This window comes from Buteo buteo, chromosome 18 (genome assembly GCF_964188355.1).
Source record: "Buteo buteo chromosome 18, bButBut1.hap1.1, whole genome shotgun sequence".
NCBI classification, from domain to species: Eukaryota; Metazoa; Chordata; class Aves; order Accipitriformes; family Accipitridae; genus Buteo; species Buteo buteo.
This window is the reverse complement of record NC_134188.1, coordinates 25,582,997-25,599,266: the sequence shown is the minus strand read 5'-3', so window position 1 is coordinate 25,599,266 and position 16,270 is coordinate 25,582,997. Positions and strand designations below refer to the sequence as shown.

Below are 16,270 nucleotides of genomic sequence, written 5' to 3'. Positions count from 1 at the left end.
TAGATGAGAAAGTAAGGGAGATTTTGCTGGGAAGGTTCGGTCTCTTTTGGCCTTTGTCACATTTATTCCATGCAGACACAGAGTATCATGACCTCAAACTCTAGGGATATAAATCTTGTACTTTCAGCACCACTGAATTAATAACAACAATAATAGAAGTGGACACACTTAAGAAAAGCTTGCCAAGTGTACTCTAGTAAAATGAGGGTTTGCATATCTGTCAAGTCATCAAAGGCACAGACAGTACTACTTCCCCTCCCACCACCATAGCAGCATTCCCCAGTTCATTTTGAGATGCCACTGTTCATTGCAAACAGCTTAGTAAAAAGCGCTGACAGGAAAGGAAATACAAAAAAAGCTCAGAAGAGGTTTGATGAAGCATCACGTTTAGAAATAAAAGTTGTTAGCATGTAGTAGAGATGGATCTTTAAATCAGATAAGGGAACTGGATGTTTTTGTTCTGGGGTAATGGGATATGGAGCCTTTCACTTCCAACTCATCAGTTCAAGCAAGACAGTTTGATAATGAATGAAAATTGTTACCATGTGATGGCTGTTCAAAGACCTATGTGAAATGAGTGGTTGGTCTCAGTGTAGTTGCTGGGAGCTCTGTGTATCTAAGAAACCACCTTTACAGCTAGCATCCTACTACTGATTTCAGCACAGAGGCAAGAAATGAATGTGCCTGGAGAGCAACACTATCCTGAGAGGTAGGTCTCTCCTGAAGTGGGATAAAATTTGGAGTTGTCACGATAATGGATTTTTTATTTCAAAGAAACAATAAATTAAAACAAGACAGTTTGTCATTATAACAGATTGCGAGCTTCAGTTTCATCCCAGTTAAACCAGTATGAATTAGAAGTCCTTTCACTAATGTTATTGGCATTACTTTGAATTTATTGTAAAATAAATAGGATGAGAATCTGATTTGCTATTATTGCTCTAGTACTTACTTACACGACATGGACTCCGATTCTGTTGAGTTATACCTATTCCATTCTTGGAAGATTTTAGTGCCATAAAACTTCACTGGCAACATCATTTCATGTGGTTACCCATACACAGAAAACTGAACAAAAAGCCTGTTCAGTGTTCCCAGAGCTTCCAGTCTATGTGTGGGTCAAAGCGCAATGAATATCTGCTCCATGTAGACATGTACGCACACACAATGAGTCATTTTCACAAGTGCTCTGCACCTGCCATTAATGATAATGGCAGCAGTGTTAGATTAGCAAAAGTGCTTTTGAAAATCCCATCCATTATCCTTACCTCTGTCTCTTCTGATATCTCTACATCTTTATAACTCCTTGCAAAATTGCCACAAAAATTTATCAGCTCGGGCACAAAACCTACCCATCTGCCTTTTCTCTTGATGACTAGTGATAATGAAAAAGAACTAATTACGTTTTATTTGCTCATTAAAAAAATGACTTGCTGCAGATGATTAGGCCGGTCGGATTCTGGAAGGTCAAATCTCAGATGGAGTTTGAGAGACCGTTCACAGAATAAAGACCTGCATAGATGTAATATGCTTATCCATAGCTACCTGATAGGGAAAAAAAAAAAAAAAAAAAAAAGAGAAGGAAAAGAAACAACAAACCAGCCTTGTTACCATATCAACTACAGTTTCAAGCAAGATAAAATATTGTCCTTTTCTCCCACACATTAATAATGTTTTCTAAGGCTACAGACACTCTGCTGAGAGGACAGCAACCCAGCTGTACCATAGCTTTTCATTACCCTGTCTTTATTCCAGGCATCAGAAATGTGTTTTGGGACCTGAAGCTGCAAGATAGCAAGGAAATATTGTTTTTGCAGGAAACAGCAGATAAATGTTTGAAGAACAGATGCGCAGGACAACATTTTGTACAGGTGAGAATGCTGAAGCCTCATCTGCAGATAAGCCTTTCAACTAATGTGTTTCAGGCCTGTATGGAATCAGTTGGGGGTAATTACACCAGAGAGGTTTGTCACTGACATATTAAAGTCATTAAGGTCCTCAAGAGCTGAAATGGGGTTTAGGTACTCAACTCCCTCCAATATCAAAAGCAGTCTCAGGGCAAAGCATTTCTTTCACTTAGAAAATGTAAAGGACATTTTTGTCCGAGGCATGGAGAACAGCAAGTTAAGCTACAAACCAGTTCATAAATAGTGATGTCTCCATCTGAATATTATTTTCTTCTGGTTTTTTATTGTGTGGTCCACAAGCGAGCCAAGTGGTGCCCTACAGTGAATTTTAAGGAGATATTATGAAATTGTACTCAGCTATGACTTCTCATGCCCTGAGATTTCTCACTGGATCCATCAGAAGAGTGAGGATAAAGTGACATTTGCAAGAAGCTACCTGCCCACGAAGAGCAAGGCATTCATGGAGCTGCATGGATTAATAGAAAATAAAATCAGAGCAAAATAAACTTCATGCTTTAATGGTCCAAATAGACCAAAAAAAAAAAAAAGTGGGAAGCCAGCACCAGCAGCAAAGGAAAAGATAGCAAGGTATGAGCTCGCAGAACAATTTGAAGTCATAATACAAAACGCTTTTGAAATTTCTAAAGCATAAAGGTGAATTTTCCTTAGAACTTACTGCAAAATTGTCAGAGAGCGGTAACAGAAGGAGGTGAACGTGGGACCAGTGGCTTCTGCACCCCAAGTTTTGCAGCAGCAAAGGCACAGAGACCCATGATCCACGTGGGCATTCCTAACTCCGGTAGCTCCCAGAGCACAGATACACAGCACAGTAAGTTCTTAGTTATGGCCATGTTTATACAGGTCTTGGTTTTAAAAAGTGGCACCTCCCTTACCCTACATACAGCCATAATATGACCATGGCACCTCATACCAGAGAACAAAAGTGTTACTGAATTATCTCCATGCGAGGTTGAAAGTCCTGCGTAGAGGGATTACAGTAATGCATGTGGTTTAAGGTCAAAGAGGCTACTATGATCAGCTTGTCTGACCTCTTATATACACAGGCTGTTCATTCCCTCCCACCCAGAACTGGATTAAAGCCTGTCTTTTAGAAAGATATCTCATATATCAAAGACAGCTGATTACAGTGAGTCCACCACTTCCTCCGGTAACCTATTCAAATGCTTAATTACTGCCAGGAAACTGCATCTTATTTCAAGGTTGAATTTGTCTAACTCCAATATCCCACCGCTGGAACTTGTTTGCCTTTGTCTACAAGGTTACCAATATCTCTTTCTGCCCTGCATGCTCAGATGTCTTTTCCAAGTTCAAGTCCCTCCACAGAGAGCAACAATCCATTCCAACCCTTTTCTCTGAACAGAGGAGGAAGATTAAACTTCCTATCGTAAGGTTTATTTTCCAGCAGCTGGATTTTTTTTGTGTGTGGCATCCTTTGATCTCATTCCAGTAATTTCACATCTTTTGTTATGTGTGGGCACCAACGCTGGACACAGATCTGTGGCAGCAGTATTGGGTACAGAAGAGAGACCACTTCCCAACTTTTGGGTTTTTATACTTCCAAGGTTCACAGTAGCCTTTTAGCAACAGCCTTGCACTGAGAACTCATGTTGAGACAATTATCTCCTGTGACCTCTAAATCCTGTTCTGAGTCATTGCTTTTCAAGAGTCTCCCAACCCGTAAGTATAACATGCTTTCTTTGTTCCCAGGGGTATTATCTTGCATTTTGCTGCATTAAGACACATTTTGTTTGATTGTGACCTTGTAGCGATGTGAGTCAGATCGCTCTGTATCAAAATGATCTGGGTATATTATTTACCACCATATCAAGCTTTAGGTGACCTGAAGATTTTACCAGGAGAGATTTAAACTACATTCTAAGACAATGATGAAAATGCTGAATAGGGTTGGATACAACAACCAGTTCTAAGGGGTCCCTTCAGAAACAGCTTCAATCATGGATGCCTTTCGATTAACAAATTAATTAGGAGATCTGTCACTGAGCCAGATTTTAAGCCACCTCTTGCATTCCTTATTATTTCCATGTAATAAAAGTTTTTACATGTTTAAGACATTTTATGCATCCTATATAGAAACAAGTGTCCTTTTGGCTCTCCTGCCAAAAATAAAACTCTTTTGTCACACCTCCTTTGTATAAAGCCATGAAATAAATACCTTTTGCAATCTCAGAGTTACCATGGGGTGAATCAAATCACTGCCTTTGTCAAAAGGGAGCCATTGGCAAGATATTGCCACATCTGGGAAATAATGTGATCAATGGTTTGCATCTTTCACTAAGACTCATGTAATCATAGAATAAGTAAGACTGGATGGGACCTCTGGAGGTCATCTTGTGAGCCCTGCCTCATTCCCTTCAGACAAGAAGGAGAATGAACTACGCTTAGCAGAAAACCTTCCTTTTCTTCCATTAAGGATAAAGCAGCTCAAATTTATTCAGCTAACATTATTTTTTAGGGGACCAAGTCCACTTTGATCAGATACTCTGCACTCTGTATATCACTAGACAGTGAGTTTTACTTTAGGATTACTGCATCTAGCTCGTACCTTGTGGGTGGAGTTGGAATGCTGTTTTTAGAAAGATGCTCTGTCTCACTTTAAAGATTGCAAATCCACCAATCCCATTAGTGAGCTCTTCCAAACACTGCCTTTGACTGTAAACTCTCTGGGAGCAGAGACTGTCTTTTTATTTTCTGTTCACAAAACATCTGTTCTAGTCCCAAAGGGCTCTGAAGTGCCAGCACAACCCAGTGAAATAACCACAATTCTCATTAAAGGTTTGTATCTGTAATGTATTTTCAGCCTGTTCTCCATGTAAGCATTGCTTCATGGAAGGGACTAAACTCTAAAGCTATCATCTGTGTCTTCTTGGAGCAGGACCTTAGCCTAACAAGCGTGACACTTGCTTAATACCAGCTGGAAAACACCTGATATTCACTGACTTTAAGCACTGTCACTGTAGCAGCTGGGACATCTACATGAGATAATGACAACAGATCTGAATGCTGACCTTACTCAGGAGTTTAATGAGATACTCAATATCAGAACTGCCTTCCACAAATAGTCAACCTGGATGCCAAATTTAAGATGACCTAAAATTACTTGGCTTTCAAACACTGCTTGTGACCTATCACTTTCTGGAAATTGTGCCCTTTATGATGTTTAAATAGCATGCAAAAAAATACAGCCACCCAAACCAACAGGAAATTTTGAAAATCTGGAGCTACTGGGGTTAGTGTGGAGGACTCAGAGCTATGTCTTGCTTATTCTGCCCACCAGAGCTTCAGGTGGGCTGGAAGATCACCGATTCTCATGCTTTCTGGTATTTAACCACACAAGGAGCTGCAGGATGCAAGCCAGATGTAATTTCCAGGTGTGTTACGATAGAAACAAAGTTGGTATGGTAAGCACCACATCTGCCGGGTGGTTGGTTAAATGGGACATGTTCCTTCCTACCCGAGCATGCAGGACGGGGCAGGTGCTCAGTAACTAAAGGGGTTTTGTGACTGTCTTCCTTGCCTGTAAGCCGTCACGTCCAGACTCTCCAGCTTCCCTGAAAGCCTCCTTTGCTAGGAATGGATTAAGATCCTAAGGCACACAACCAGGCACTAACTGATAGGAAAAACTGTGTGCCTATTGAACATGACTGCTTATTAGGAGAGGCACATCTTTTGGCTTACTTCTAAACTATGATGAGATGAGTGTGACATATTGAACAAAAACCTCAGAACAAAAGCTAATTGTCACATTCACAGCCACTACCGTCCTGTGAAATAATTACTCTCCGGCAGCAACGGGGCTACTATCCCTGCATTCCTTGGGTTGCTGCTGCACTTGCTGGCTGCAAAGCACTCACAAATCCCACACCGGTCTCATTCCTCTTTCAAGCCTCATGCAGTCTAGCTTCCAAGTCCCTCACCCACCACCACGCAGTGCCAACAAGGTGTCAAGGATTAGAGTTTTGTACAGAAGCAAAGGGCTGGTTTTGAGAGACTGCTTCTGCAGTAAACAAGATCAGCCGAGAGCTAATAAAATTTCAAATTAGCTGTGACTTTTCATGGCCCCACAATTGTGTTGGCTGATTTAATGGGCAGCGTCTTAGCTCGCTGAGATTGAATAATTGAGCATTTCTACAGAGCTATGGATGCTGCAACAAAAATCCGTCATGCTAACATCAACAACAGAATGCAAATAACCTTCAGCCAGAGGTGTTATTATGTGTTTAAGCAGACTCTGATAGGTGCTGCATGTCAAGTGTTGGGCTGGAACAGGCAGGCCACAGGTAGGGATGGAGCTGTTTGTATGCAGAGAGCATCCTGTGGACCGTGACGCACATCGGGGGCCCCGGACACACGGGCAGTTGGGAGGAGGGGAGCCTAAGGAGCCTTATTAGGGTAAATCTGGGAAAGCGTACCTGACAAACTCAAGGATTGCTCCTGCTAAAGATCATGACACTTTTTGCCACTGATTGCAGTGGGAAGAGCCTTTGTGAGAAAAGCAAACCAGAAAGAAAAATAACAATAAAACCCCATTATCTTTCAGGAGTATTTCCATTGCCAATGGAAGCATAAAATACAGTGATTATACAAATAATTGTGTCTCTCACCTCATCCAGTCCTTATCTTTTACTTTCCTTTCTGTGCCATTCACCAGGCAACATCACTTTTTGTGGGGACACTGTCTGTCTTATCTTGTGATGCTTTTGGATGTATTACTGGGAGAGTTTAGATGGGGAAGGTTTAAAATGCAGATGCTCAAAGGTTAAGCTAACAAAGTGTTAGTGTTACCCTTGAGCAAAACAGGTTTTACCCTTCCAGCTCTAGCCTAAACTCGGGTGAAACAGAGACTGAAGGAATGGCTCAGTACTGCACAAAACACAAGTTATCGTTCATGTTCACTCGCTCGTGCTGATGAAGGTTTACAGGAGTAATGATGTTCTGTCCTGCGTTGAGGACCAACACTCAATTTACTTCAGCTGGATTTGGGGAATAAATAGGTTCTACTCCAGCACTTTGCAGAGAACAATTTTACCTATTCAACAAAAGAGTTGTAGCTTTTGGCCCCACTGTAAGGAATCAAAGGGAAATAAAACACAAACGTAAGGAACAATAGCAATGTGACTGTCACCCCCCTGTGATCACGTTAGCTGTTAACGTTATTTTCACTCTTTCTATCCCACCTGCTCTGTTTTGATTCTGCCTGAATAAGGTTCTCACTGGTTGTATCCTGGCTAAATTAGATTGCTGGCTGCCTGGGAAAGGAATTGCCCTCACATCTTTCTCTAAGTGCTCAGCACATGTTTGCAAGTTCAAAATAATATAGTCATATGTAAGAGTAATCATGTATTTGAATTACAGGACTCCTTGGGCTCTAGTGCAGAAGCAGAGCTCTGCAGTGCTAGTCACTACAGAAATAGTCTGCAAAAAGTTCATCCTAATCCAGAGCTACATTCTTGTTTAACAAAACATCTGAAAAGAAAAAGAAGGGAAGTGGAAGGAGGAAATGACAGAAAGCACGTGATAATCACCACTAGCTGGGCATAAACCAGAGCTATGATAATGTGTTTAGAGTCTACAAATTCACAGCATCCCCCAACTCATCATTGCTCTTGAGAATACAGTTGATGCAGCTGGCGTCATGGGTTTCCTCCTTTCTCCAGGCAGGCTTTTAACAAAGGGACTTATGCATTGCACAGCCAGCAAAGCAGCGCAGGCAATCTATGTTTCGAGTGAAATTCATGAAGCTGAGCAAGGCATGGAGGGCCCTTCCCAGCAGAGGAGAGACTAGCATTCAGGCAGGGCAGTTGCTTAACCTGGTCAATGGTCAGGCAATACCGTACCTGAAACTGCCTCCTTCAGGAGCCAAAGCACCTCTCAAAAGTGATTCTTCTGAGAAAAAGGGACTCAGAGCTTAGAAATTTTTTGTGGGAGCAATGGGTTCACACCCTCAGCAGCTGAGACATCCTTGTCACCAAGGTCTCTCGCTTTCCTGGTAAGTGCTGCAAGTGTTAAGCTCCTGCTGAAAAGTTCACCCTAACATATTCTGTTGACTGAATCCAAGGCAATTCAACAATCATCCGAGCACAGCTTGGACAGTGGACTAGATAACTCAGATATAGGCATGTTTCTCAAACCCTGGTCAAGAGGAAAGTGGCCATGCACTCTACGCACCCTGAGCATGCTTGGGACAAAACCTTAGGTTTTTAAGGGGACTTTCTGCCCCAAAGAGTAGGGAAGAGTTTGCCTCAGGTGCTAAAGCAGGTCTGGTAGAGTCTTCCTGAATTTCTCCTTTGAGCATTGGTGCCCAAACTCTGTTTAAACATCTTTTCAGGTGCAGAAATGCTTTGTGAAATGCGTGTCCAAGCCTGTCTTTTCTGAAGATGGTTTATGTCACGTTTTGTTACATCTTATATACCAGCAGTGCCTCCTTCCCACGAGTAACTTCCCTCATTTCAGCAGACAATGGTAGGTTTCTTTTGACACAGAGGACACTTTCATGGTTTCTTTCCGAATCTATTAATCAAAGGCATTTCATTAAGGACTAGTCAAAAGTACCAGGAACTCTCCCAGGCTGTGAAGACAACCCACAGACACTGCTAGACCATCCGTTCACAGCACATCATCCTCTGTAATGGCACAACCAACACCTGCTGCTGGACGCCGTACTACACGGGTTCACACCGCTCTCCTGATGGCCCCAGCGCTAACGACCGGCAGCAGGTGATACCCAAGTGTTACCGTCCAACTCAGAATCAGCAAAGAGCTGAAACCTGAAAATGTGAACTGGTCATTTTGTTCTCTTACTTGAGGAAAGGTTGATTAACAATCGTCATAAAACAGAGGAATGGAAGCTGGATGATTTATAACAAATTATACCAGCTAGCCAATCTTTTCAGGTACAGCAGACTTTCTCATCTTTTTAGCAGTGCTCTGTGGTTCCTTCAAGATGACCCTGTTGTTTGACTGGATCTATCTGTGACGGTAAATGCTAATTTATGATGGCTGTTTTCCCAGGTGTGTTCAGATCTCAACACTTCCCTTCATAAATGTAGCTAGCACATTAATGCATCATTTTTTATGGTTTTGAGGAAGCAGACAGCTCCCACACCATGCCCCAGAGACAATCTTCTCATGCTATAAAAGTCTTGCAGGCATGAAGTAAAGGTACATAACAGTGTGCAAAAAGAAAAAGAAAATACCAGAAAGCACCCCACCACCTTGTCTGCAGCTCTAGCATTTGCAAATACAAAAGTTTGCGTTCTGGGCTTCTCCTGGATTCTTTGCAATTCCCTTTACAACCCTGCTGCTATCTTCAGGTGTAACCCTATGCACTGGCAAAGAGCAATGCAGACTCCTGCCAGATCTCTAACGCGTTACTTGGCATGTGGTGGACAGATGGTGGACACATGGGTGTTAAGAAGATCAGCACACAATGCCAAAGAATTTGAAATGCTGCTGTCCCAAAGCATTACACAAGTCTCCACCTTACTACAAGCACTACCTGATCCTTGAATGGGGCCAGCAAGTCACGAAGCATTACTCTGTGGAGTTGCACCAATGGGCTATGGTACAGTTAAACAAACAGCAGTGATTTGCCTCAGAGACCCCATTGCTGTATCACATCGTCCCTGAAGCAGGAGTTGATTTCTAGTGGCAGCAATAACTAATACTCCGGGCTGGAAGGAATGGCAAAAATCCCGTGTGTGGTGGCTTGGTGGCTCTGACCTGCTCGCTGCTCCAGGGTTGGAAGACTAAGGCAACTTTTGGTTGTTCTGGCCCAGGAGGATAGAGGGAAGGAAAGCATAAGGACTCCACCTGCTAGCTCTTGGGTAGCATCTGGTGGAGCACAGACTGAACTTGCAAAGGCAAAATGGGGCCACACGTACACTGGAACCCTGTGTTCGTGCTAGGCTAAATGCATTGCATGTAGCTGTCACGAATGAGACATAAACTGAGGGGCAGAAGCTTCGCTACTACGATTCTTGCAGAAAAAGAGAACAGGATGGTTTATCTTCTTCACTCCCGAAGGAAGACCATTGACCAGGTGACATGTAAGAAAAATGAAGTTGCTATACTTCTGTTTTGGGTTTGGGTGGCAGGGTTTTTGGGTATCGGGGCAGGGTGGACAGGGCAGGCTCCTGCTGGAAGCTGCTGGAAGCTTCCCCGGCTTCAGCCGGCCCAGGCTGAGCCTGTCAGCGATGGCGGTCGCGCCTCTGGGAGAGCGGAGTGAAGGAGGGGAACCACCTGCAGCCTGGGGAGAGAGGAGCCCACGGCGGAGCAGGGGGATGGATGCCCCCCAAGATGGCCGGGACTCCATGAGGAAGCCCGCACTGGAGCAGACTGTGCCTAAAGGACTGCAGCCTGTCAAAAGGACCCACATTGGAGAAGTTCATGAAAGACTGTGTCCCATGGGATGGACCCCACACTGGAGCAGGGGACAAGTGCGGAGTCCTCCCCCTGAGGAGGAAGGAGCGGCAGAGACTGCATGTGGCAACCTGACCCCAACCCCTATTCCCCGTCCCTTTGCACCGCTCGGAGCTGGGAGGTGGAGAAAACTGGGAGTAAAGTTAAGCCTGGGAAGAAGGGAGGGCTGGGGGGAAGGTGTTCTGCGGTTTGGGTTTATTTCTCATTATCCTTGTTTTTATTTCATGGGTAGTAAATTAAATTGATTTTGTTTTTTCCCCAAGTTGAGCCTGCCTTTCGCCCATGACCATAACTGGTGAGTGATCCCTCCCTGTCCTTGTCTCGACCCACGAGCCTGCCTCTGCATTTTCTCCTCATCCCACCGGGGCCATGAGGAGGAGTGAGCGAGTGGCTGCTGGGTGCTTTGTTACCGTCTGGGCTGAAACCACGACAACTTCTATGTAATGGTGTGCAATATATGTTAGGACTGGCCAGCATTATTTGACTGGGAAGACTGTCTATCATCTATCTGCCTATCAATCCATCTGTCTATCTATCTATTTAAATTAGCCTGCAGTAATCGCTAACACAAGCCTTTGGAAGTGTTTAAATCTGGAAGACGCAGCAGAGAACACCACACAACTGAATATCAATCTCTAAGGAATATGAAGGGTTAGATAATATTAGGAACATTTATATCCCAGATATATTTTTCATCTGAGAAAGACTCTTGCTTTTCACAAGTAAAGTAGACTGACTTTGCGCAGAGTTCAGCAGCTGTTTAGCAACTGGAATTGTTCAAAGCAAGAAATGAAGGATGCACTCAGTTCCACTTGCCGGAGAAATAGCAAGCTTTACCCTATCTGGAAGACTTGGCTACTCTGAAAAAGTTCAAAACAATAACAAATGCCCTCAAGTGAAGTTACTGTGTTGATCAGACAGAACTTTTAGGCCAAAAGAGCAATTTTGTTTAATATCTGTAATTCTCTCATAGTTTCAGGACAGTGCAATGTATCCAGACAGTGAAATGGGGAATTGACCAACTCTCTTGCTCTCAATATGGATGGAGTCACACAGTTAGATGATTTCTCTGGAGCAAAGATGGTTAACACAGCTTTGCTGCCCAATAGCATATCTGTAAGATGATTGTGAAGAATATCCTCTCCTCTTCCCATCCTTTTTTCCTGTACACTCTGTTCCTAACAAAGGAGTCTACAAAAGCAATGGAGCCCATATTTAACCTATGGAATATCAGCCTCTTTTCAAGGCTTTGTCAAATGCCATTAACTCCACTTCTAGGACTTGTCACAGAAGATAACTTCCTTGGTCTTTTAAACCTTCAAACTTCTTATTCTTCAAGCACATGACAAAGCACTCAGTGTGGGGTGAGACAGGACTACTCTCAGGTAGTGTTTGCAGCCATGAATTAGAGAGGTTATTTTCTGCCTAAGAGAGGCAAGAACCACTTTTCTCAGCTTGTTTTAAGGAGACACCTCCTGTTTGTTGTAATACAGGTGGCCTCTTAGGTCATATGTGCAAAATCCTAGCCTTTTACCCAGATTGTTAAAGCTCTGTCACTGCGCTGTTTTCCCTTGACTGATACTGGATGATCGCCTGCTCTCAGTTACTTGCTACAATTCCTTTCAACTTGATGGGCTTTCTGTTTAAAAGTGTAAATAAAGTGGACCTGGGTGTGAAACCTAAGTGCTAGCTTTGACAAATGACACTTCTGTGTGGAGAGAGGACTGCTCTCCAAGACACCCTTTTTCTAACCTGAACAGGGATTACATTTCACCAATTCTCTCTCTGAGTGACTTCTGCTTAGCTTGTTATTGTTTATCTGAACAGCCTCCAGATTTAAGAGGCAAACACACCCTGTAATTTGGTACCCATCTCCCTCAGGGTATGATTAGGCTGGGATCTGATGGAAAAGATTCTGACTTCAGCTCCATTATCCTGAGGAATTTCCGGCTGCAGGGATCTTGATTAGCAGACACTCGATACCACAGCATGGGAACCAGCTTCCGATGAGCTTAGGCAGAGTGAACCCCCCCCCAGTAGCGTGAATGGCCCCACCGTGGTGTCTCAGCTTCGAAAGATGCTGCTCTGAGCAGAAAGTGACTCGAAGGGCAGCGGTCACCAACCCAAAGTAGGCACCTATGAGGTGATATCTGAAATAGCTTAGAGAGATGATGCTCTAATTCTATTTCTCTCTGCTGATGGTACCCACGTTGCCTAACTAACTCAGATGTTTGATTTCTAAAGCTTCAAGAAAAGACTACCATCTCCATTGCTTACATTCATGTGCATATGAAGACAAATGCAGCGATAGCCCTGAAATCCTTTACAGCGAACAAAAATAAACTACCTTTCTCCAGCCCTGAGCATGCATCACTCCAGAGACCACGATAGGATCCCAAAAGAGGTAGAAGCCATAGTGCTTATACACATACTACATGCTCTTTCAAAAGGTATAATGTTTGTGGTGACAAAGTGGCTGCATCAAATATGGGCTCAATTCTGCTTCTAAACACAAGTGCCTAGCGTCATTTGAGTTGCCTTTGGGTATCTGAGAAATCCAAAGGTGGCTGTCACATATGAAAGATATATATGCGCTCTACTGGAGATCCAAGCTATTGTGAAGGGGAAGCCAGAAGCCAGCTGGGGTACTCTAGGATGTCTCAGATGGTGCTGGACAAAAGGCAACAGACATTAAGTTGGAACATGGAAAATTATGATTAGATATTAGGAGAAGAACATTTAATATAAGGATGGTCATATAGTGGAGCAGGTTGCCCAGAGACCTGGAATCTCCATCCTTGGAGGTGTTCAAGAGTTGACTTGACACAGCCTTGAGCAACCTGATGTAATTAGAACTGCTTTGAGCAGGGGGTTGAACTAGACAACTGCTGGAAGTCTCTTCCAACCTAAATTATTCTACAGATGTTCTACAAATGTCTCCAGCTGTCTTGCTATAGAAATCAGCATAAAAACTAGGAAACATGTCCAGAATCAGCCTTTCTTCACAAGTCCATGTAACTATATTTGAATCCCTGTGCTAAACAAGGAACTCGGGCTTCAAAGCAGAAGTGCCTCACCACTGCTGATGCCCCTACATCTCAGGGGTTGAAATTCTAGATTTGAGCCCACAAATAGAAATGATACATAAAAATGTATAAAAATCAAGTCAAGAAGGTAAACGTATTCCACTGTTCCACTTTCCAGCTGAGAAGAGTCCTTAGCAGCAATGTAGTAAAATCAAAGGAATAGCATAGTGTATGACATGGATTATCTGTAAACTGTAATACACAGCATGTACATGTATTTTTTTTTTTAGTGTACCATGAGTAAAGTCAACACTCATTTGTGGGCTCTGACACATGAATAGTCTGTCACAAGGCAATATGTTACAGCCTATCAGTTGCTTTGCTCTAGCTGTGTACACCACTGCTCCACACAAGTTCACCAAATGCAAGTTAGCAGCTGATGCGCACTAACTTGTAAACATGTCGATGCCAATTGTCTCTCCCGTCTACATCTGCTGTCCTGCAGGCTAGCGAGGCGACAAACAGCTTGTTTCAAGGTGAAGGTAACCCAGTTACAAGGTTAGCACCTTGAACCAGGAGATATGAGGAGATGGTGTTCCACCAACCTGCTCAGAGTCTGGTCATGCTCTTTTTGATGTTATACAGATGTAGTCTGCATTGTATGTTAGGCTGGATTACTCCTTCTTCCCTCTCTCTCTTTCTAAAAACTTCACAGGGTTTTTGTTAGTTATTTTTTTCCATGGAAACTGGGATTATCCTTGGCTCTATTTACCATATTTTTACACAACTGATGTGATGAACTTTACTGCTGCCCTGTGTCAGCTGTAAATAGGAAAGATGAGTACAGTGATATTCAGTTTCATGTGAGGCAAAAAGCGACCTTGGTTTTACAGTGTGTACTCTTTGTATAGTGCTCCAATTTTTCCCATCTTTTCTAAAGGGATAATTTGGTCCATTTGCCATGCCAGATGTGCAGAAGTATTTTAAATATTCAATCAGAATCCCAGTTGCTGTGAAGCAGATAATCACAGTCTTGGCTTGGCTATTTTTATTTTTTTTTTAACTGTACTGTTCTTGTGAATACGATAAAACAGAGGCTTGCAAAATGCAGTCTCCACTTCACAGTCTGGGTCCTGGCCCAGACTTGTGGTTTACAAAGCCTTTTGCTGAGTGACAACAAAACAAATTATGCAGTCTCCCTGATGCCTTAAATTTAATATCTCATCTCCTGCCCTCTAATTCAAACCTTCACACTGCACCGGGGTTTCCTTTGTAATGAGATAACTCTGAATATTAAGTTTGCATTACGCAGAGCTATTATTCACATGCCTGACATCATTACATATGGAACTGTAATCAATAAAACATGGTTTGAGAGGGACTGGATGGCTTGTGGGCATGGGGCTCAGTCACTGAAGCCTCTAAGTTTCTGCAGAACATCCATCCCAAGTCAGCGGTCACCTACCAGAGAACCTCGATGAAAACCTCAGGCAGTGAGGCCAAAGTTCGAACAGTCAGGGGCGTTTGCTGCCTGAGGTGGTCCCATCGTGTCACTGCTGAGCGACCCGGCTCGGGTGGAACGATGGGAGTGCATAGCCTCTGCCTGCTCCCTGGTATATGGACTTGATTTGAGGATAAACAAACCTCCCTCTTCAGGCCTGGCACCCCAAGTCCAAATCCATTTCATTTGAATTCAAATCCACTCCGGCTGAGTCAGCCTGGCAGGCTTCACTATCTGTTCTCCACCAGCTGTCAAAACCCAATCATCTGCCCTGCAGAATCAAGCCCAGCTGACTGTTCGCTGTGCGAGGCTTAGAGGCTCCGCAAAGCCTGACATATCACACGTGCTCGTGTCCTACCTCCGTCGTTGTCTTTCCCATCGCCGCATGCCGTCTCCATGGAAGTATCGCAGCCCGCTCCTCTCCAGCCCAGCTGGCAGACGCAGTGCCAGCCGTTCATGTCCAGAGTGCATCTGCCGTTGCCGTTACACAAGCCAGGGCATCCCTCTGCAAGGCAAACAGCCACACATTCAAATGCACTGGAGAGACAAAGCGACGCAGCCTGGAAAAGGGCTAATTAAACAGCTTTTTCCCCTTCGCCTTCGGTTTATTTCTCCACTCCCACTTGGTGTCTTCCCACCTGGAGTGAACTGCCCCGGTTCGGTATCAGGATGGCGGTGACCACTTAATGGGCTGCTGTCTCCCAGGAGGTCCTCACAGCACAGCCTCACTAATCGGATCGAGGGAATGGTGGGCTTTGGGGAGGCAATGAGATTTTCCTGCTTCGTTGGTTGTAAAACTCACCCTGCCCTCCGAGTATCTCAAAGCCTTTGCTTTGTAAGACCAAGATTTGGGGTTACCTAAATTGCGTGTGGGGTTAAAGTACCTAACACCCAGTGGGATAAAGCAGCTGGATTTTAGCAATACTGAGACCCCAGACTGGTAAGCAGTCAAAGCTGGCTGGAAAGAGAAGGCGCTTCCTATGTTAGAAAATATTTGGAGAACACCCAATTTCTCTACTGTAGTCATTTTGGGTGGAATTTATCTCATTGGGTTACAATTCATCTATAATGGAGATACCTTCAACTCTCCCTGTAGTCAGCAGAGGAAAAGACTGTCCCATGGCATAAATCCCCTCGTGTGTGTTAGACGCTCATACTGATGACACAGAGAGCCCAGCACAGAGGCAGGCATTTCTTTTATAGGCGATAAAACTTAGGGGGAGATGAATACCAAGCTCCCAGTCTGCTCACTAGGGTTTGATTTTCTCATCTGATGACCTCCTGCTGAGATTTCCATCCTTTTTGTCCTCCCCCCCAAGAAAATAGTAGAGTAATTTCCACAGTAAGCAGCAGTGTGAGGGAGGCTGCTTAGCTTA

At 43.7% G+C, this 16,270-nt stretch overlaps 1 protein-coding gene across 1 annotated transcript in view; it reads right to left on the bottom strand.

Moving 5' to 3' along the window:
* TENM4 (teneurin transmembrane protein 4) overlaps positions 1 to 16,270 on the bottom strand; it is a 598,102-nt gene that overhangs the window by 102,399 nt on the left and 479,433 nt on the right. Inside the window, exon 17 of the mRNA XM_075050174.1 lies at positions 15,253 to 15,399. Within this exon, the coding sequence (XP_074906275.1) occupies positions 15,253 to 15,399 (147 nt within the window). The remainder of the gene's footprint in view (positions 1 to 15,252; positions 15,400 to 16,270) is intronic.